Below are 24,215 nucleotides of genomic sequence, written 5' to 3' on the forward strand. Positions count from 1 at the left end.
TATTACTGACTTTGTTCTGCAGTTGATTTTATATTATTGCTTTGCTTTTATGTTTTATGTCTTGCTTACATCGCTCTTGATTTTATGAGCTGACGGCTTTTATAACTGCTGTGTGAGCCACTTTAAAACTCTGTTTTATAAAATGCTTTAGAGATGAAGAAATTATTTTTTATTATATTCTATTATATTACAGCCATTAACAATATTATTATTGTGCAGTGCTCCTAATAAAAGCAGTACTTCATAAAAGCTTAAATGGCAAATCAAAGGAGAAGAATGATGGGAAAAGAAGAAAGAAAAGGTTAGAAAGAATATTGTGGAAGAGGCGACCTCAATCTTTCTGTATAAGCTGAAAGCATGTATTATTCTCACCAGAGGGACCCTTGTGTGTGTGTGTGTGTGTGTGTGTGTGTGTGTGTGTGTGTGTGTGTGTGTGTGTGTGTGTGTGTGGTTAGTGTCTGTTATAGCGAGGCAGCTCTGGGGAGAGGAGGACTGTTCGCCAAACACACCTGTGGCTCCACAGCTCTCCCTGCGCCTCCTCATCACACTCCTGCAGAGTTCATTATCACAGCTCAGACTTGCTGAGGAATCAGATGCTTCTGTCATCCAACAGTCGTACACGAGGAAAACGCACAGCTACTCACAACAGACAGAGCCACGTATGAAAACACACACACATGTACGCGGACACACACCCTGAGATGAACGGAGAGGCAAAACTGCGAACACAGAATCGGTTGCTTATACTGTACACACACATACACAAGAAGCAGCCGATGGGGGAAAAAAAAGCAGCGTCACTTGTAGGAAGTAGGTCAAAATGCTGTTGATGAATTATTTCCTGGTGACTAAAAGCCTTTCTCCAGCCTAATAAGGCAGAACATGGCACCGCATTTAACATATTATGAATCTGTGGATAATTAACGCCTAACAAGTCTGTTAATGAGGGTCTTAATGACTCTGATACCTGGGCAGTGATTTGAAGGAGCTCTGTGGTTTTAGATACAAAGAAAGAAATCGTCCCTCAGTCCCTCAGCCAAAGAAAAAAAATGAAAATGACAGTGTGTTTATTGTACAGGAGAAGCTGTATGTTTTGTATAGTCAATTTTAATAGAGTGAAGGTCCAGAGAATAAAAAAAAATCCTCGTTTCAGACAATCACACTGTGTGTGCTCACAAACGAATAAACACACTCTCAGTTGAAAAGGTGTTGTTGACTGTTGACTCAGGAATGGCCTCTTGTCACTCATCCCTCCGGGGATTGTCTGTCACGTCAGAGTTAATGAGTGTTGGGGCTACAGTCTCTAGTCTCACACTGAAGCACAGACGTACACCACACATGCACGGCATTTTCCTGGTGCCGGTCAAACAGAATTCATCATCAGTGACACGCTTTAAATGCACCGCAAGTGTCAGGAGGGAAATGTTGTTTAGAAATTGAGGTGCGTTGACGACATACGGGATGACATTCTCTCCTGGATTCAGTTTAAAATAACCCAAAAGAGCTCATGTCTCTGAAGTGATTTTTTTTCTAAAATGTAACCAGAAATCAAGCACAGTTGTGATAAGTGTAAGCATGGCCAAAACTAAACATAACTACAGAAGCAGTGCTACTCAGATCAAAGGAAGCTGCCCCACTTGCAAACTTTCGGTGGCTTGAGAAGATAACATCTTGTCTTAAACTTAAGAAAATTTACCACACTGTACATGACTCTGATAAGTAAGGTTATAAGGTCTGGGAGGTTTTCTGCCAGAGTCTACAACTACTATTGTGGTTTAAGTTTGTGGCGTCGACCTCCTTCACTCTCTCACAAGACTCCAACCGTTTTTTAATTAGTTTTTCTTTCTTTGTTGTGTGTGTGTTTTTTTGTATTTATTATTTCTTTATTGTTCCTGTTGTGTTTTTTTCATTCAGTTTGTTAGTGTGAGAAAAGAACATTTGTTTTGATGTAGGACCAGTTGAGGTGGAAGAGGAAGAGGAGGGTCGAGATGTATTCTTGATTTGTGTTGAAGAACATAACTCAACCTGCCGTCATCAGAACATCGATGCAGGAAACTATGTTCCATTAGACAAATGCATAAAACAAAACATTCAATGACTCGTTTTGTTGTTTTATCATTACAAAATGATTGGAACATTTCATCTGGACAGAAAAATGATCTCATTATGACGTTAGTGGCAGTCAAGAAAAACTGTTAATTACTGCCCAGACCTAACACATGAGGTAACCAGTCACAGACTAAAACAACCACTGTGTTGTAAACTTACTACAGAAACACTGGTAGTAATATTATAGGAATATAACACTGCCTTACTGTATGATCTTTTTGGTCACTACAGGCTTCTGTAAACTAAATGTTCATTACCATAGGGGCATTATTGGTCCTTGTGGGATATTACAGAGGTTTGCAGAATTAGCTTGCAGCTGCAGACAGCTGTAATAACAGTCATCTGTTGATGTTAAATGTGAGCAGTAACATAACTGGGAATGGTTACCGTATGTCTGTTGATTTTAGATGATTAATGTGTGAGAATCAAGCACATTTTTATCTAATGGTTATGAGAGGACAATCTGAGTTATGTTGAGATGATGGATTACTTATTTGTAATCATGACAAAACAAAGCCTGTTATAAAGGGATCATGAAATAATTTATTCCCTAATCATAAAAACTCACAAACTATTACAGTCTACGCCTTCTTCTCCTTCAGCAAGTTATGGATTTTTAAACTGGCAAAGCAGCCCAAAGTGGAGACTATAAGTGAGTCTTATCCCAATAATTTATAGGTGTTGTGTCACCCTTGTGCGGCACCTACCACCTCCACTGACCACACAGAAGCTGGTCTCATGCCAGTACTTGTAGGCCAGAGCCCCAGCTATTAATGACGGAAAAAAACTGATTGCATCTGGTTCTTTTTCTTTACTTCACTTAACTTGTGCGCCACCACTTTCTCTCTGTTTGTATACACCTCCCTCCCTCCCCAGCCCTCTTTCTCCCTTGGGTCGGCACTAGCCTGGGGAGTTTGGCAGCAGCTTCCTAGCTGCCCCACCCGGCAGCCAGATCCAGAACCTGGACTCTAGGAAACTAAAGCGAAGCCAGAACTCTCCCTGTCCAAACACAGAGTTCCACCCAACATCAGACAGAACACCAGACTCACTTTTCAGCGGGACGAAAAAATGCACCACAGAGACGTTTTTCAAGGGCCCTATTTGCTGTTACGTAAACTTCTGTGAGGAGTAGAAACAACATGACTAAAGATGGTTTACATTAAGCGGTAGGATATCTTGGCTGGATAAAAATGCAAATTGCCTGTGCCAATTTCCTGTTATTGTACCCAAAGTATTTATCATAGCACAACAGCCAGCATTGTCCGTAGGCCAGCAAGTAATAAAGAAACAAAGCCAACAGCTTGACTAAGTAAATCTAAACCGTGTTCGGTGTGACAGCAGATAGCCTCATTCAGTGGAGGTCATGTGTTGTTACATCCCTCAAGGGAAGCTGTAATGTACTAAGGTTGATATCATCCTTTAGCCAAAGCTAATCACAAACTGGATGATTCTCCAGGCAGTATGAAAACTTTCTGGCAGTGCTGGCAAGAGTGTACTCTCAACCACAAATGGATTGCAGATGTTCCACACTAAAAAGCCTTTTTGGATTCTGACAACAGAAATAGAAGTCATCTTTTCAAACGTTAGAAAAAAAAAAAAAAAAAAAAAGCACAACTCGTAGAAATATGTCTCTCCTTAGTGAATACGATCTGGTGTCTAATTCTCTCATTTGGAAGGGCTGATCTTGGAAAAGCAGCTCAGAAAGCTCGGCTGCCAGACGCTGTGAGTCAGAGTTTTCAGAGGGAGAAGGATCATTTCTTAAATAGAGCGAAAACAATCAATGAAAGAAAATAAACCGTCGCTCAAACCGGTGCTTCTCCCCTCGGGTTTGGAAACCAATCTTTAAATTGGCATTTAATAACATTGAACAACATCAGTTATCTTTACTTCTCAAGCTCTATTTTCTGACAGATCATGCGCTCTGGTTTTGTGGTTTTATGGATCTCAAACACGCCTCGGTTGGTTTACAAAGACGATTCCATTTGCAAGTTAATGCACTCCCCTCAGATTTACTTACATTGTTTGTGAGGTAGACACACACACACTCTGAAAGGTAAATGGTCCACTTTGGGACTGCAGAGAGGTATAATCTTACCTGCACTATTGTGAAATCCTGAATAAATTACACTGTGTACTCTGCCATCTCAAATCTCTTTTAATAGTGTTCTGAGACAGTTTAGTATCCTCACCTACAGGAGTGACACACTTTAGAGGCTCTCTTTTATATCCAGCTGTCATTTTCAACTGACTCTAAATTACATGTGACTTCTTCCAGCTAAGTCTTTTAACTCTCCTCTTGCCCTGCTCTTGCTCCATTCCCCATCTCCTTCCCCCTCGTGTGTGTGATGAAAGGTGATGAAACGCTCCTAAATTACTCAGATTGGTGTGATACATGCCGTGGACCCTCCCACACCGGTCCCTGCACCAGCGGAACAATAAAACTGGAAAAACAAAAGGAAGCGAGGAAGATTTTCCATGGCACGATGATGTCAGGGCCACAGCGGCGGTCACCGAGTTCACATTGAGCTTTCAGAGAAAACTACTCCGCAGTTGACGCCGAGCCAAAACGGGCTCAACGGGCTTAGGACCAACAGCTGGTTCTGGTTACCTAGCAACTCCCAAGCTGGGGGGCTTCAGTGATGGGATAGTCCAAGAGGGAAGGAGGGGGGTTGGGGGACGAGCCGATAACCCAGCGGGCTTTCTTTGTGGCAAGTGCAGCAACGAGAGAGGAAAAGCTTGATTTCATGATATGTAACGCCCCCCCCCCTTTCCAAAAAAAAAAAAGTCACCCAACCTGGCAACCCAAATGTGGAGTGCGAGGTTTGAGGTTTGCAGAGCAGCATCCGAGCATAGACAGTGTTTCTCTTCTGCATTTTCCAGGGAGACATCAGGAAGCTAACATGGTTCACTGCTGCGCACACACACACACACACACACATGCATACACACACACACACACACACACACACACACACACACACACACACACACACACACACACACACACACAAACACACACACACACAGAGTTTGGCTGCACTTATCTTCGCAAACACCCACAGATGATAGCCATTAATGACCAGTGATTATCAGGGGTGTCACAGATTTTGTTAAATAAAATGTTCAAGGGCATTCACAGCTCTCAGTGCCAACACTCCCTTCCACTCTACTCCTGTTCTCTTCATGCCTGTTGTGTGTGTGTCCACCTGCACGCTACTTCATATAAAACAGCAATGTTGACAAGAATCTGGCGCCTGTATTCTTGGGAGTGTCCGCTTTATTGAGTGTGTTTACGATCCCCTGGCATCTGTAGAAAGGAGGGGAGGTGTAATCTTTTTCTATTTTTTTATATATTTTTTTATTTCAGCAGACTTGCCTCCTCCAGGCCCCCACACCGGACCCTATCAGCGCCCGGCTGCAACGTCGCCACCCCAGCCTGTCTCTTGTTCCACTATGTGGACACACAAAGACCTTGTTTGTCCTCCCTCTGCCTGCCCTCCTCCAAAACTTATCACCACCCGAACACCCAGCCAAGAGGGGGCGAGGGGAGGAGGAGATAAAGGGGATGACAGGAAGGCAAGTGCGCAACTACATGCAAAAATGTACGACAGGGCAGAAGAAGAAAACGGAAAACATGCGCTGACATAAAGATATCACAGGTGATGTCAGCGTGATATTGACAGCACTAAGTGAGATAGAGAGAAGACGAGCATCCATCCATCAGCACCTCCTCTTTAACTGCTGTCTTTTGTGCTTCGCGGGCAAGGCCTATAAACGATCAGGGTCCTGAGACATACACACACACACACACACACACACACACAAGTGGGTGTGTGCAGGTCAGGAACGTGCAGTAAAAGTTGTGTTTACTGCAGACTGAGGACGCAACGCTGATCACACTTAGTTTACTGTAAATAAGGCATTTCGGGGACAGCTCTGCTTCTGGTAATTGAAAGTGACGAGAAAAAGAAAGTGTTAAATTTGCGGCTGATTATGAGCCAGAGTCCCAACACAATTAAACTGTTTGTTTTGAGCTCCAAATCATATTCTTACTCAATTTTCACCCTCATGTTACTGATTGTTTTCATTTTATGAGCAGCAAAATTGGCACTGAGAAATCCACAGAGTTAAAAATAAAAAATAAAAAAAAATTAATAAAAAAATAACAAGCCCCGAACACATTTTACATCCACAGTTCACGCCTGAAAACACACCCTGAGACAGACGGCACTCACACGCAGGAACACCATTTAGCACGCTCACAGAGAGCCACTCGTTTGCCCATTCTTCTGTGACCTTTGACCCTCCAAATGGCAACTCATCTAATCTCACTCTCCTCTTGCTGCTGTGCAGAGATCTGCGGTTTCAAACCAAGGAAACACTGACACACTCATATGGGTCCTTGCCCTCACTCTCTCTCTCTCACACACACACACACACACACACACACACACACACACTGTTTTCATGACATACTTCATTGCAAAAACATAAGAGGCTCATTAGCCTTAAAGCCAAATCCAGCCCCTCCCACCCCTTCACCTCTCGCCATCACACACACACCACAGCTTTTTATTATTACCCTCCATGAGTGCATGCACACTCACACACACATACATACATACACACACACACACACACACACACACACGTACAAGACAACATGAAACATGCTCCTTGCCTGGGAAATGCTGTCTCCACATTCTTCAAATCAGGAGCTGCACATGGCAGAGGAAATGTAGTGGAGAGGGACACAAAAAAAAAAGAAAAAGTGGGCGTTGGGGGATTCTCACACAGTATGCCCCGGGGTTATCCTCTTGTCTCCTCTCTACCTCCTCCTCCAGCCTCCCTCCCTCCCTCTCGCTCTTGTCTTCCTTCCTTCGCTGTCTTCACTTGCTCTCCCGCTGCTTGTTTCCAAATCTGTCCTCCTTCGTCACCTCACCCCCAGAAGCTCCATTTCTTTTTCTCAGACGACTGGTACTCTTCAGAGTGGGGGAAAAAAAATGGAAGGTGGCACAAGAGGGCAGCAGCTGAGGGGGAGGACGGGGGAGCGAGAACTACGATCGTCACCAGCCTGTGCGGTTAAAGCGGTGCCTTCAACTCCTTTAATCTCCAAAGACGGGGAGGAAAAAATTTTTTTTGGATCTCTATTCGTCTTCAGCCAGCAATCAACACTTCTCTGCGCTCTCCTCTTTTCCGCCTCTTCAGCCAGATCACTTGTATCTTTTCTCCTCAGCCTCCCCTTTCCTGCTCCGTCTCGCTCTTCTCTCCCTTCACGGCAGGTTTGGGCTATTCATTCAGACGTCAGGCTCACTCCGTCAGCCTTTTGTTGCAAGTCACAGAAAGACAGAGAGAGAGAGAGAGAGAGTGAGAGAGAGAGAAAGAGGGGAAGGGGTGGTTGTGGGGGGGAGGAATGGAAAAGAGGAAAAAAGACAGAAAAAACAAGCCAGTGCCACAGCTATGCAGGAGAAAATAACAGAGGGAGGTAAATAAAAGAGACGAAAGAGAAGGGGGGGGGGGGTAAAATCCTTGAAGAGCACTAGTCACAGCGAGAGGTGCAGCGCTCCTGGCACACGTACGACTCCCTCTTCCATTCTCTCCGACCTTCCCCTTTGCTCAACATATTTTCCTTCGCTCTTTTTTTTTTTTTTTCCTCCCCTCCCTCCTTCCCTCCCTCCCTGTCTTTCTGTTTTATTATTTGTGATCTGGCCTTCACGGTCCTTTAAGAGTGCCAGCCCCTTCCCCCCACCCGCGTCTCAGTCTCACTCCCACTTGCTCGCAAAACTCTGGCTTCACAGAATCTCACTCTGCGATTTTTATCCTGCTCGCTCCTCGCTCTTTAAAACGAGCACAAGTAGATTGGTTTGGGCGCTCAACAAGCCATTTAGTGGCTGGTTTGAAGGCTTCAGCGTGAGAATGTTACTCAACGTTCACGTCAATACTTGTCATGCCCGCACAAAGGGCTTAGACATGCATACAAACACAAGAGACACAGGTGATTGCTGTTGTAGACAAGGCAAAAGCTGAGGTGAGACTCGCATGTACATGCAGCCACACAGGAGAAATGACATGCAAAGACTGCACAAACATCTGTGAACACTATTGTTGATAGCAAATCCTCCACTTGCAAAATTGTTCCCCATATGTAAAAATGTCTCCAGACACACACACACACACACACACACACACACACACACACACACAAACTTCAGGGTGGTGTCTGTGTGCACTTGTAGACACGAGCATGAGTCGATTCCTGTGAACTCATGGCAACTCTTAGGGAAAATCCTTCCAGGAGTCGACTTTGATTCTGAAATTTAAACCCCAGCACAGTAAGTGACAGATTAGCATGTTCACCAGTACGATAGTCTGAGAGCGCAGCACAACACCGAGCCACTCTGCCTCCGACAGACGCCTTAAAAGGATTTCAATAATGAAGGTTAAGAAGTCTTTGCTTCCAGGCCATCATACGCAGACACAACACGGCTTCTGCAGAGGGAAACACACATCCAGAAAATGAGCCATCTGAGACCTAATTTAATTTTTCAGAGCGAGAGCAAATTAGTCGATCAACAGAAAGTTAATGTGCAAGTATTTTGATAATCAATTAATTGTCTAGTGTAAAATTTCAAGCAAAAATGCCAATTCTCATTTGTCCTCACCTTGCATGATAGTAACTTGAAGATATTTGGGTTTGTACTGTTGGTTGGGTGGAAAAATAAATTTTGAAGACATCACTTTAGCCTTGAAAATGTCACCCAGGGTCATTACGATGGACATTTTTCCAAAGATTTTATAAACCAAAAAATTAATCAATTAATCAATAAATCAGCTAATAAGGGCTGATAACAGATATATGTACTGTAAGTGTAAAGATATTACAGTGCATAAATATTTTATTGGCTGCATTTTTAAGATTTTACCCCTATCTTTCTTAATTCAAGTTTAAAGATCCCCTCAAGACATGTTTTAGGACTTATAAGAATACTTGTGAAAGTAATGTGATGTGTTACAACACTGAGCAATGGCCAGAAGTGTTTTTACACAACATTATGATTTCACAGTGACACGTTATTGCTTCAAAATCTAGTATCAGTGGAGCTTTAGATAATATTAAACAAGGCTTTCACCAGTAACAGCGAATATGTCAGCTGATGAGTAACAAGAAATTCAAAAGCATCTGAGTCAAGACTGCTGATGTTACTAAAATGACTATAGTATGATTTTTTTTTTAAACTCCCAAACAACAACATCCGCCTCAAAAATCCAGCATCAGTTGGGCTATAAGCCATGAATGAACAAACAAGGGAATGGATGAATTAGTGCTGAAATGTTAAGCAGATTACTTCATTAGGTCATCGACAGAAATTAATCGACAACAGTTCTGATAATCCGCTAAAAGCAGAAATGCCCAAACTGGTTCTAGCTTCTCACATGTGAACTGGATAAGTGAGAAGTTCAGGGAGGTTGCGATCATTTTCTGATATTTTACAGACGACATGTTAGTTGAAACCCTCCAACGAATGAATGAATGAGTTTATGAGCAAACACCAACAACAACACACTCCGTGTATTGTAGTATGCTGCTGAATTGTGTTAAACTTACTGCATGTACTCACTGTAAGCTCAACCGGAGTGTAGTGAGTTTAAAGAGCTCATTGAAGAGGTTTGGTTACAATGTGTAACCAGAGCCCGCAAACCAGGCCGGGAGTAAAAAAGCCCCATTCATGAAAAGAGCGCGCAGGAGGGAGAAAGGCCTACTGTATAATTTGACCTCTAAAATTCACCATCCCATCTGCCTCCTGTGATCTACATGGCGTGCTGCTGCCAAATGATTGAAGCACAAACGAGATTCAGGGGAGAAGGGTGAGAGGAGAAGAGGGGCAGTGAAAAAAAAAAAAAGGGAGAAGGAGAGATAGCACAGCTGCAGGTGGACAACAGATGTTGAGGTTTTTTTTGCTTTTTTTTTTTCCTTTAGGTAGGCGATCTCGGCACATAAAGTCTTTTACTCTCATTCATATCCCCCATCTCTCCACTGTCACCCTCTCCTCCTCCTTCTCCTCCTCCTCCTCCTCCTCCACCCTTTTCTCATTTTTCTTTCTCTCTGACTTGAGCCAACTGCCCTGGTTAGAGAGAGAAAAAAAGATGTTAAGAGGATGCGGAGTGTGTGTGTGTATGAGAGACGATCAGGGATGAATGGGTGAAGGCGTTGCTTATTACATCCCTCCTGTATGCTGCGGGCTTAGACAAACAGAGTGTGAACAGGCATCCATGAACATGGCTGACATGCCTACTGAGAAATGTTTAATGTTTTCCTTGGGTGCAAATGAAATTCATCTGCACCTCTAAACATACCCCTCGCATAAGTTAACACGACGCCTGGCCACACACACACACACACACACTGTATACAGAGAACATGGTCAGCCCTGCCTCTTCTTCTCTCTGGTTTAACACCCGTGAAGATTTCATTTTCTCAAAATGAATAATTCAGGGTGACTCCCTGGTTGGCACTGAGAGAGGAGGAAATGAGACGAGAGGAAAAAGGGAAGGGAAGGAAAAGGGAGGAGAGGAGAGGAGAGAGGAGAAGGGGGGGAAAGGAGAGGAAGAGTTAGAAGAAGGCAGAAGGTAGCATGACTTTTGATGAGGAAAATAGGAGTCAGGGACTTTCAACTTCTCATTTCATTGCTTTCTTTTTTCCTCTTCGTTTTTTTATTTTTTTTTACCTTTTGAGCTGCAAATGTTTCAGCGTGTGACCTCCTCTGTCCTTCTTTCGCCTCTGCTCTCACAAGCAACAGTTAATCACTTCAAGTCTCTCTGAAAGGTGCGGCAAACTGGCCAGAAAGAGCTTTTTGCCTCCCTGGTAAGACTTTGCCTTTCAAGGTCCAGGTTATTTTTTATGGCACCTGTACAGAATATTATCTGTAGGCTGTATATACTACTTCATCTAGACACAAACAGACATGCATAAAAATAGATACAGTGTCTGTGACAGGTGATATCCACTTTCAACTGATGTAGATGTATGATTTTTTAATGACATTTCTAACTGTGTTTCTAAAAAAAAACCGCAGGGGAGAGTTAGACTTGTACTTAACGACACTAAAACTGAAATAAGAGTCAGTAGTTAATTACAAGAAAGAAAGGGACAACAATAAACTGATTATTGATTGAAGTCATTGAAGCGAAAATGCCAAATATTCACAGGTTCCATCTTCTCAAATGGGTTTTTTATCGCTTTTATCGTCATTGAAAATCTTTGGATTTACGACTGTTGGTTGGACAAAGTAACCAATTGGAAAAAGTCACTGAGCGCTGGGGAATTGCACTTTCTTCATCATTTACTGACGTGTTATCAATCATTCAATAAACATACCTAAAAAAAATGATTAAGAACAGATGATGATGATGGTTCAGATTTACAAAGTGTTTTGTTTTGATAATTTTCCATTTCATCTGGAATTTGCGAGTATGTCATTATGTTCCATCTTCCATGCATTTGTGTGAGCAAGTAGCCATATAGATTACTGCATGGTTAGGAGGGGTCCTTCCCCTGATTTCCTCCCCTCCCTCACTTGCTCCAAGTTGGCATGACAAGAGTTTCCATTTAGATAATCTCCCATTTTCACTCCTCCACCCATTTTTGAGACTCACAGCCCCTAAAGCAGTCAATCCATCGCTATCTAATCTAAAGCAGCCCTCTATGCATTTAACTCCACTTATTGGTGTTTCTCGATCAGTCCTCTCTGTTCTGTGCTGTCTCTGGTTGGGTTCAATCACCTCCCATCTCCGCTTCCCTCGTTTCCCTAATTTTCCTGCAGACGGGCTCTTTAACCCACAACCCACAGTCATGAATGAATCTGCTGAGCTGGGTATGACGTTTGTTTAGAAACATATTTCTCCTATTACCTCTAACTTCTTTTTCCCCAACTCACTCCGTTGAGTTCGGAGAATGTCATTTCCTACAAAGATTCATTTTCTACAAAGAGAGGGAAGAAGAGAGAGAGAGAGAGAGAGAGAGAGAGAGAGAGCAGGAGGAAAAAAAAGACAAGACAATGGCAGACCAAGAGAAACTGGGATCAGTTTAAACAAAGAAAAAAAAAAGGAAGGGAGTAAGTGATGAATAGAAAATGAGTACTGAAGATTTATATGGATGTAATTCCTGGCAGACTGACAGATAGACAGAAACCAGAGACTTTATTTGCTCATGAAGGGAAAGGAAATCACTGCCTGATATTAAGAGGAACATCTGGCGGGAAGAGCAGCTCTGCACTGTGCCTTAACAGACGTCACCACTGACACCTGCTACACATGCATCATCCTACACACAAGCTGAGTGCTAGGTTCAGAAGTCAGTAGTAGTAGTTTCTGTTAATAGCACTGACCCTCAAGATAGAAAACATAGGAGTCTCCTGGATAATTACTATATGGTTATGTTATGGCCTCAGTTTTAATTATTTAGCTTCATTTTTAAGAAATCGCATGTTTATCTCCAAACTGGACTGGCAGACGGCTCTAAATACTGTGTACCCATGAAACTCAGCTGGCAATGTTAAGGAGTAGCAGCCAGTCAGGCTCGAATCGAAACAATAGAAAATAAAAAATTGCTTTATCATTGCGACTGTGAAACAAAGTACGCGTTATAGCTGCTGAATCCATCTATGGCTATGTCCATACTACCGCGTTTTCATTTTGAAACGTATCAGAAACGATCGGCTTTCATACTAACACACCTGAAAATGCAAAATAAATGACCAGTCACATACACTGGGCATGCACGAGCCGATGTAAACAGGAAGCAGAATGTTTAGTTGCACAAAATACGAACGAGGAAAAGCAAAGACAGTTGTAGTGTGAAAATGGAGAATTCAACTGTGCAACAGCTGTTAGCAAAGACAACCCACCACTGGTAGTCGAGGCTGAACTGTTGACGTCTATGTCATAATTTCCATGCTACAACGCAACCTCACAGTTTTCAAACTAAAAATAGGCCAGCAGCGCTTCTAAAAGTAAAAGATAGTAATGTGAAAGTAGCCAAAAATTTGACCCAGATTCTGAAAAATGGGTTGATTGAAACAGCTGAATCAGGTTTCTAAAACATGCAACCCTTTAGCTCAGTGATCAGCTGTTTTTACCACTGTTGTGGTTAAAGTCTTTCATTTTATGTGTACACAAGCTTTAACCTATAAACATATGTTCAAACATAGTTGATATGAGTTTCATATCCATCCAAACCTCTGAAGTACTACATCTGCCAGTAACCTAAAATTGTCTATGCACGAAAGGAACAGTGCTTTTACATCCAGGAAGGTGAACAAGTCAGAAGCAGAGGATTTAGATGTTTAAAGCCACTATTAAGATAATGTGTATGTATATCCCCTGTTGCTCTGAAACATCCCAGTTTAATCCAGTGGTTGCAAAAACTCAAGGTCGTGTGCAACAAACAGCGTGACCAGCACCATGACAAACACAACCTTTGACTGTCAGCCCAGATTAAGGCCAAAGTTTGACCCTCACAAACTCTAGATGCAAACATTTGACAGCTAGCCGCATCGCCACGGAGAGTCCAAGGTTGACTGACAGCTGTCAACGCCCTGCTTCCCCTCCCCCACCTTTCAGTCAGCAATCATCATCTATCAGTAGCAGTAGGTCTATGTCTCCCTCCCACCCTCTCCTCCTTAATCCCTCACTCAGTGTAACAACTGCCTGTAGTTTTGACCTGGACCCCGTTAATACATAATCTGCCATCTCCAGAACTAATATACCAAAACCCTCCCCCATCATCACGCTAGGCTCGAGCGAGGAAGAAAATTGCGGCTAGTGTGTCATCCAGAGCGGAAGTGACCTCAGCTGGCATCAGGTCGCCTGTCCACGCACGCCACGGACGGGAGCCATGGAAGTAAAGAAGTGGAAGTGTCACATACAGCGATTATGCTGGTGTGGGGGATGGGGAGTGAGTCCTAGTTAGTCATAAAAGGCGGGGTCTTGCTCAAGGGTATTCCGCAAAGCATCGTATACTGAGGTGGGCGGGGGCATGCCATCTGTATTTACACAGGGGCTATTAGTTCAGAGGGAAATTCTTTCTGGTTGTGGGTGATACTCAGTGCTGTAACTAATGAATTGTCTGAGGTTGTCAGAATATCAGGAGGTATCATAAACTCATAACTAATTGGATTTTAAGGAATACAAAATGTGTTATTGCTGCCATTACAATATAATTTGTCTAACTGACAAATTATAAATATAAAATTTTAACTGAGAGGATGAATCACATTTTGTTGGGTGTAAAATGCGTATAATGTCTCCCAAGCAAAGCCTCCTAATTTATCCCACCTGAAAAGAAGTGAGTGAACATGATTTATTAATACCTTCTTCTTGATGCATTAGCTCAACCAGCCATTTTGTAACAGAAAAAAAAGGAAGTAACGAGTAAATTTGCAGTGTTTTCTGACAATGGACCGACCCTTTAACCAGAAGCAAATCTGCCACCAAAACCCATGTTGCCTAGCAACATACAATTTAGGAATATGCTTTCAGAGCGGCTTTGCGGCCGTGTCCATTAACAGATGAAATTACCAAAGCAACAAATGTCAGCCACATGCAAATGAGGTCTACTCTGCTGACTGTGTGTGTACTAACAATGTGATTTATGTGTATGTGGCAGACTTGAAGAAATCCTTTCCAAAGCATGTGTCCGTCTGTGCTAAGAACGGCAGCCTGCTTTTGACAGTCAATCAATGGGGATTGTTTAATATCTGTTCTCATGGGCCTAAAGATCACAGCGACGCCAACAAAACTGCCTCAGTTAAATCATTTGTTCCCAGTGTGCTTCGGCCTCTATTAAAGTCTATTTCAACCCACTGGCCATGTACAGTAGTTCACAGAGTCTCACAGGAAGCCAGGAGGCTGGTCTGAACAGAATGAGAGAATTTGTGGATTAGTGCAGCAGTGGAAATGGAGGATCTGAAGGATTAACCCCCCCCTTCTCATTACAACCTGCACAGAGAAAATGACACAATCACACATCGGCCATCAGCACCGTAATTTGATTTTATCTGTCCAGTGATGCTGCTAGTCAGCCTCTGGTGAGCAGGTGCTGATGGAGAAATCAGCCATCATTGGCCAAAATCTCTGAAATATACTTTTATCGGATCAGAAGTGTGAAAGATAGTGCAGATAATTTTATGGAGCTGCTTTTATGCTGCTGAATTAAAGTTTTAATGTGATATGTTTATCCAAATACATAATTCAGTTGGGTACACAGTAAGGATGTATTGACTTAATGCATTTAATTTAAACATGAATTTTATACATCTGTTTACATGTAAAGACAGATCCCTGTGTGCATATCTGTTCAAAAATAAGTAGACAAAGCTAATTGCTATTCCATGCAGGTCAGTTGACCACCTTGACAGCAGCAGGACTGAGGGAAGGCTGTGTAGTCCAAGTGGCTATAAAGCCTTCCCAGGCTACACTGATGCACCCTTATTATCATAATGCACTAAGACATCCTTGTTTACAACACCAGGGGCTTGGGGGCTGTGGGGAGATGGTGCGTGGCAAAGCAGAGAGGACTTCATCAAAAACAGCAGCAGTTACACAGATACCAACACTGAAGAGCTGCAATCGCCATTATGCAACTTTCTGAATGTTGTGTAGTTGTAAGAGATTATGTGATTTTAACAAGTGGCTTGCGCTTTTGCTCCAATTACTCACCAAGGGCATTACATACAGCTGATAAAGGCATGAAAGAAATGAAGAAATGAGAAGGAAAAAAAAAAAAAACTGCAGGAGACTGCAAAACACTATCACACATATTGTGCAAAGATGCACGTCATTGCAAGCCACTGCACATGCACACCGGACAACTCATGTTCCAAGACAGTTAACACTACTGCATATAATATCTGGTTTTCTGGTCAGAGGAGTCTTAATGTGAACTGCTCACACATGAATGCAGTGACTGATAGACTGTAACATGAAGACCGTGCACAGTTGTTAAAATTTAAAAGGTATCAGAAAGGCTGCTGACAGCTGTTCCTCCCAAATCCTCTGTATTGCGCCTCGTCAGTGCCATTTTGTGTTGTATTTAATGGGGCGATATGTCATTCTGACAAAAGAACTGCATGAGATTACTGAAATAATAAAGGTCTTCACACAAAGTATAAGGAATTCTGACAAATCTGGCTCTCACGGAGATAAGCAGACAAGAAAGCGAGATGTAAGTATCAGTTTAGGATCATGGCAAAGTAGGACAAGGGATAGATTGCCAAAATAGCAAAAGTTATCCTTTTACGGTATTAATTCATAATCCTGACAACAGTTTTGGAAAAGAGATAAGCAGCAACATTTAGATTTCGCTCCGCTGGCCTAGATAAGAAGAAAAGACCCACAATTTATCTATTGTTGATGTAATGAGAACAAACACGGGACAGCAAACAAATGACAGCACTGACCATAAAGATAAAATGATTAAAAAAAAATGTTCTGTAAACATTCTCATTGTGTTTGAACTTTCTTAAGGTCAAGCACCATGCATCACACACCACTAACTACACTCAGCTAAACACACTCACATACCCCATAGCTGAATGATGGTTGCACAAACAGAAACCAAAGAAAAAAAAAGAAACTTAATTGACCGAGATGGTATTCACATACCAATGATTCATCACAATGCTTGCCTGCAACTCAATACTCAGGTTGCTGCTTTCAATCTAGTGAATGGAATAACAACCAAATTCTGAAAACATGATATGATTCTCAACAATGCAGCAACACTGCTTGGTGGAGCTATTCAAAACAATCAGAGGAATGGGAAATGCTGTCTTACATAAACCATGCAAAAAAAAAAAAAGAAGAGCACCAGCACAAATACATTTTTTTATCTATTAAAAACATGGGAAACAGCCAAGAGAAAGCAAAACCAAATGTATCAAGAAATCTCACAAACGCAGACGATGAGGATGGAAGGAGAAAAAAAACAAACAAACAAAGAAAAAAGATTTACTTGTATCTGGAGACGCCATGGTGGACACGATGACTGGTGGACCTGTGCGTCGACTTAGCTTCTGGTTTGCAACCAGGGCACCTTGGCCTTGAACGGGTGCTCCCACAGGGACGAGGGCATTGTCTGATGCAGGTCCCCCACCCTTACGCATCAGCTGAGGACTAGGGTGAGGACTTAGCATGGGTGACAATGGCAGTAAGTTCCTGTCCCTCTTCATCAGCTCCATGGGCACTGTGTAATTGGTAGAGTATGCTTTCGGTACTTGCTGCGGTGGCTGTGGTAAAGCCGGCATTGACACGGGCATCTGCTGTGGCATACCTGGCATAGAGTGAATAGACCCTGGTATGGCGGGCATTGACCCAGTCATATGCTGCATACCCTGCATGGACATCCCTGGCATTGACATCCCAGAAGAGTAGGCTGACATGGGTCTCGACTGAACAGGCATAATGGCTCCAGAATATGGCCCTGGTGAGCGAGGGTGTTGGCCTGGGTAACCTCCAGAGGCTTCCAGCAGGTGCTGAGAGGGGGCACTGCTGGGCCTCCTACCCATTACTTCTCCCATTCTTGGGGAGATGGTCTGCATGCCCCCAGGAGTCGGTGGGGGCATCAGCTGGGGGTCCACGGTCAAAGCCTGTGGTGGGTGCTGCGGATGGTGCTGCTGCGGGTGGTAGATGTCTGAGCGATGGCTGAAACTGTTCGAGCGGCCTCGCATGGGCGTCTGAGGTTGGGAGTGGGCTTGTGGAGCCTCAGCGGCTCGCTTGCAGTTGTGTAGCAAGCGAGACAATACACGAGCCTGGCCCAGGTTGGGGGCGACGGTGCGGACATCGTTCTCCTCCATAACAGCCAGCATGCTAGTGGAGTCGAATCCCTGCTGGATGAGAGAGGAGATGGTGCTCTCTGAGAGACCCTCATTTCGCAGCAGGGCAAGGAACTCGGGATCAACCGCTTTCTTGGGGTCCACAGGCAAAGGCGTCTGTGGGGCAGTGGGGGGAGGAGCGGGAAGAGGAGCAGGAAGTGGAGTGGCCGGAGGAGGTGGGACAGAAGCTGGGACAGCCTCCACAGGAGCAGGTGCGGGCGGGGCAACTGCAGCGGTCTGCACTGGGGCAGGTGGAGCGGGAAGTGGAGCCACCATAGAAAGGTTGGGGTCAGAGATGGGCATGGTAGGTGGAGGTGGCAGTGACTGTTGTTGTTGCAGATGCTGCTGCAGCTGCTCTTGCTGAAGATGCTGTTGTTGAAGCTGTTGCTGCTGAAGTTGCTGCTGTTGTATCTGTTGTTGCTGAAGCTGCTGTTGCTGCAACTGCTGCTGCTGGAGTTGTTGCTGTTGAAGCTGTTGCTGTTGTAACTGTTGCTGCTGAAGCTGCTGCTGTTGTAATTGCTGCTGCTGTATTTGTTGTTGCTGCTGTAATTGCTGCTGTTGTTGGACGGTGTAGGGTGAGGCTGTCTCTTGCCTCATAATTATACCTTGACTGGCAGGATCTACAACTAGACAGGTGGCAGCCTGCTGCTGTGGATCCACTGGGCGCCCATTAACATCAGTATAAACCGACTGACCGGTCAGAGGTGGAGGCTCACTGGCATACCGAGGAGACATGTGCTCCATACCGTAGTGAGGAGATGGGTCTCGGGAGGGAATGCGCTGTTGGGCATCTGGCATCATCTTGGCAGCAGTTATAGCACCAGGTTCCCTGTAAGCCCGATTCAACTCATGACCGGTCGGAGGAGTGGGAGGAGGAGGTAGAGGTGATGAAGGTGCTTGAGGTCCTGCTCTCCCTCCCTGACCTTGATCCCATGCAGCACGAGCCCCAGATGTTATCCCAAAGTGAGAGCCTGACCTACTGAGTGGATGAGGGTGAGGCGGCGGAGGCTGGTGCTCAGGCCGGTAGAAACCCTCAGGTGGCCGAGGAGTCATGGCCGGGTCATGGGAATAGTAATCCTGATGTGAAATGGATCCTCGATGAGCCATGGGCGGTCGTTCGTAGTGGTTTAGATCCGGTGCAGAGCCCTTCCTCAGCCCCCGTGAGTCGTGACGCTCACCGTAAACCTGTGGGTAAAGAGAGTCTTGGTAGGAATACAGGTCGCGTTTCAAATCCGGGTCAGGGGGACGCACCCCTGGTGGAGGCTCGTACCACCCCACTCCCTCTCCGTATGACAGAGAGCTCCGTCGGCCCGCTACTCTTGCCTGCTGCTCGTAGACGCCGTCAGCCCTGTCCCACTGACCCTCATTCCCTCCTAATGTGTCCCAACTGTGGGAGCGGCCAAGACTCAACTGTTTGTTAGTGACAAGCATTGGCGAAAAAAGGAGAAAGCTGAGAAAGCGTTAACAGACAAAAAAAAAAAACAAAGAAACAAAAACAGAAAAAAAAAGTTTTTGCTTGCTGCGGTGTTTAAGAAAGTTTTCTTTCAAATCTTCTTGCGCTCTAGCGCCACAAAATGGAACGGAGAGAGGTAGGAGGTGTAGACGGAGACAAGAAAATGAAGCAGGATCTACCTCTTCACCTGATATCAGGTTGTAATATTGTAAGTCCGCGCTATCAGGTTACTCTCCCTTTGGCAGGCAGTCCTTGAATAATTAATCTCTGGTCATGCTGGCTTGTTGTGCACGGGGAAAGAGGACACCACACACAAACACATCCCACCAAACCACACAAACACAGCACACTGCAGTGGTACAACAGCTACTCCATGGAAGACACTGTAACGGGATGCGTGGGTGAGATGGCCACCAAACGTTCATAAAAAAAAGAAAAAAAAAGAAAAAGAAAACGGCATGAGAAGAGGGGATAGGTTGGGTTATGGGTTGGGATGGGCAGGGGCTTGTACTAATCCAGTGGGGTTTATCTCTCTCTTCTCCTGGACATTTTACTCACTCTGCCGATTGCTCTGAGGGATTACATCTAAATAAAGCCTGTTTAATTCCACTTCCCACTGTGACGTCATGTGAACCAGATACGAGCATATCTGGTGATAGTGGTGATGATGATGATGATGATGATGGTGATGATGATGCCAGGTGACTTAGAGTCCACCCCCAACACCCCACCCCCCACACCCTCCCGCAGAGTCACATACCTCAGGTTGTTAATGATGCGCCGTCCTCAACAGGTCTCAGATTTTGGTTTGCCAGGGTAACAGCGCAGGGAGGGGAGGCCAGGCAAGGCACACAGCTTCATTGAATACAAATGAAATACAGTTCTCTCAGCTAAGTCCCATGTGCTGTCAGTAAACATCAAATCCACTCTGATTGGACACTAATCCTCCAGGCCCCATGCTTGCGGCAGAGCCACCACGCAACTGCTGCCCAGCTCACTCTGAAATGTCCTTGATGCCTCCGTGGTGCTCACTGTCACTGCCCAACTCTCCTTTCGATTTGCGATCACCCAGATCCGCAGTCTGGATGTTAACTGGAGGACACTGAAAATGACAGCGCACCGGACTGGATTGCGTAACGAAATCCACCTGCAATGTTTGTCCAATTTGCCCTCCGAGTGATTCAAGAGATCCACTTCATTATCAATATCACTGCCTCTCTTGTTGAGTATAAAGAAAATGTGTTGTGAATGTGAATGTGTTGAATTTCAACATTGTTTCATGTGTCCAATTATGTTAACACATGAACTCTAACATATACATCTTACTGTTGTCTGTCTTACTGTTAGAAAAATACAGCACCTGCCCCCTCTTTCCCAAAGCTCCTCTGATCTCCTTCACTTAGAGAGACTCTGTAATCTGGATTTGCCCCTTTGCACAGAAAAGTAAAACACTGGGGGAGTGCGGTGTGTGTGCATCTGTGTTATGTGTGTGTGTGCGTGTGTATGTGTGTGAAAGGGGGAAGGGTTCTTTTTGTAACAGCAGTTAATCCAAAGCACCTACAACCTCTGCCGTGCAAAAACAAGACGCTTGGGCTGCAACACAACAGGAGCTCATTCCACTCCATTCAAATATGCCAAAATAAAAAAAACCTACTCGCCATAACGCTACAGAATTATATATTGAGCTTGGCCATGAGCCATACATGAAGGTGTAATTAATGGAATACATTCATCATTTTTTTAACCAAGGTGATGTTCAGTATAATGTAAGGCTCTGACGGTGTAGTTACCTACATAGCTGCCTGCACACACTTCATGTCACTGTGGCTGAAACCTGATCCATTCTGCAGATGATCCCTGTTTATTAATGCATGAAAACAGATGTAAGGTGAGGAAGTGTCCTTTCCCATCCAAATCTAATCTCAAATCTAACCATAGCGGGGTAGTAATACATTTTTCAGACTGCGAGGAAAGTCTCTGTTAACATCAGCATATTGAGAAAAGTTCCTGAATATCTCACAGAGGGCATGTGGAAACTGTGCAGGCATGTCTGTCATCGGCGCTAATATCTTGTTTAATCACGGCTGTGTAATTAGAGGAGGAAGAGATCAGAGAGAGAGCGGAGAAGTCTGCTGTTTGCTCGAGATGACAGGAAAAAGCTGATGACAGTGGCTCCAAAACCAATTGTGCAGATGACTGAGAACTTTTTTTTCTTTCTTTCTTTTCTTGGTAAGGTCAGAGGAACACTAGTCAGCTTGATGTAAAAAGGAAATTAAAATGGGAAGGAGAAGAGATCTAAAACCAACTGTAAAGATTATTAAATCAAAGCTGAGAGTTGGAAAAAAAAAATCACTTTTGAAGCCCATTTTGATTTTATTTAATAGTCAGGGTTTTGCTTTTTCTTTTTCTTTTTTATATATAAAGTCAATCAAGTTTTATAGTCATTTCATTTCAAAAGTGTCATTCATCACCTACAGGCACAAAGTCATTCCTGTGTTTTTATTCACAGCTTATGTGTAGCCTCAGATTAGGGTCAAAAAGATTTTGAGGTTGGAAAATGATTTTCACAAATAATTCCAAATTTTGTTGTCATAAATCCTCCTTCATAAACCTGTGAAATAAAACTGCACGAGTCTGTACTTGTCTGTGCAAATCTGTACATATGTATATAGACACTTACATACAGACACTACTTGCCTGGATATCGAAAGATGTCAAAAAGTCAGACTTCATGTACATTATTCCTTATTCAAAGCGTGTTAACCGTCTCTTTTTGAGATTTGAAAGTAGCGGCTTAAATTTAGGAGAGAACATTTCTAGCTTTCTGCAAATATATTCACATACACACACATATTCACAAGCAACAGCCTATACAGTATATATGATCCCTTGGCTTCTGTCTCCAACCTTATCCACTCTTCTCATTACTTGCTCTCAAGAGACCCTGGCTCTCAGTACTGCAGAGCAGATCACACATCCCCATAAAGTCAACTTCAAACAGAGAGACGGGGGCAGAGGTGTGTACTCAGGGTTTGCGGATCTAATCCTGACAGGAAAGTAAATCACAGAGTTCTGTTTGTCTCAAACTAAACAATGTTTGACTTTCAAATTCTAATGTTCCTCCATTTGCCATACTTGCCAGACTGTGCACACAACGCCAGATTCACTGTAACAGAGGGATTTAGGAATTAAGCCGGGGATTTTAGAACAAATATAATACCACCCCAGCAGAAGCTTATAAAGACCTTACATTGAATAAGACTTGACTGAGGAAAAAATTTAAAATGACTAAAACATACAGAAACCTTGGGTAAATGAACCCCATGTAAGGACGCAGTTATGTAGTGCAGAGTTCTTTACTGCTAATAGATTTCAGAAAAAGGCTTTACTGCAGCCTGGTATAGTGCATTTATATTGTGACCACACTTCTGCATTAAGCAGCAAGTAACAAAACGGACGAATCGTTTGATTAACACAACATCTCACTGTCTCTCTCAGTCCCTGCCTCCATATTTATATTGCAGCTAAGCCAGCAGGAGAACCAGAGGTGGGGTCATTTTTGTGCGAGTGTGTGTGTGTGTCTGTGTGTGTATGCACGTGCACGCTTGTTGGTGCATGTTTTAACCATGTAAAATGTTTGCATGCTTTAACAAATGTTGGAATCACAGGGTTCACATGCAACAAGCCCATCTACATCTATCCATCTACCCACTCACTCACACACGCACGCACGCACGCACGCGCGCACACACACACACACACGCACGGCTTGCACAATCCTACATCCCTCTCTCTCAGCCTTTTGAGCTCGCTCTGCTTGTCTTCTGACATGCAGCAGAGACAGCAGCAGCCACGGCGCTTCGTTAATGTCCCTTTTCATTCACACAGGCAAAACGCCGCTAAAGCCTTGGCCTTGGTCTGACGTGCATACATGAATAAGAATCACACGCTAACTCAAAGTGAATACTGCACTGCAACAGAAATAAAAACAACTGTCTCCTATGGTGTGACACGTCACATACTCGTGGCATGATTTGAATGTTAAACGCACATTGGCTTATGCATGAGCGTGGGGCAGGAGGCACTAACTGGAAATGGGATTACAATGCCAGTACGGCTGCAAAGAATAATGCTGTCAGATAAATTGCAATGCACACTTGACAGACATTATATACATGGCTGCCTTGTATGTGATTCCAGTGGGATTATTTGTCTCTAAAAGCATCTCCATAGGGACTAGATGGACTGCAAAATGGAGGTTGATGGCAATGAAGTTAGTACTTAGCTAAATGACAATTATATCATTCTGGAATAACACGCATTTTCCATTGTGCCACCATTACATACACACAACCCACAAATTCTCCATGAATTTCCTATATATCAGCAATGTCTTTATCCATAATCCATCTCCTTAGGGTGCATCCCATCACCCAACCTCCCTCCCCCAATCTTTCCTCCACTCTCCAGGAGGATCCTGAAAAGCCACAGGTCATTATAATACTTCATGTTGTAGCTGGAGAGTTCATTTTGAAATTAAGATATTTTCCAGCAACTCGTTTCCAACTTTCAACAACCGCTAAGAAACGTGCCAGGTCAAACAAAGACGGACGCAGACAGTAGACTTCAAAAAAAAAAAAAAAAAAAAAAAAAAAAAAGGAAAACACTAGACATCAGAACATTTCACTGAAGAGGCAGACACACTGTGTTAATAATAACACAATCACGCATGCCAGTTTGCTATAAGTGATTATAACACCACCACTCCAACCCCCCCCTCCCCC

General features: G+C 43.7%; 1 protein-coding gene across 5 annotated transcripts in view; it reads right to left on the reverse strand.

The window, feature by feature from the left end:
• The window catches only part of ctbp2a (C-terminal binding protein 2a), a 64,149-nt gene that overhangs the window by 14,689 nt on the left and 25,245 nt on the right, over window positions 1-24,215 (reverse strand). The window contains exon 1 of one of the 5 annotated variants that reach the window (XR_015437952.1): window positions 17,120-19,794. The exons of 2 other annotated variants lie outside the window; for them this stretch is intronic. Coding sequence is in view for 2 of the 3 variants with exons in the window: in XM_023418081.2 (XP_023273849.1) it covers window positions 17,120-19,409 (2,290 nt within the window). In the remaining variant the exon portion in view is untranslated. Of the gene's footprint in view, window positions 1-17,119; window positions 19,795-24,215 lie in introns of those variants that run through there. 2 more of the 5 variants (XM_023418081.2, XM_023418082.2) reach the window with 2 other exon arrangements.

This window comes from Seriola lalandi, unplaced genomic scaffold (genome assembly GCF_002814215.2).
Source record: "Seriola lalandi dorsalis isolate HSWRI2012SDOR001 ecotype SW California unplaced genomic scaffold, Sedor1 jcf7180002054580, whole genome shotgun sequence".
NCBI classification, from domain to species: Eukaryota; Metazoa; Chordata; class Actinopteri; order Carangiformes; family Carangidae; genus Seriola; species Seriola lalandi.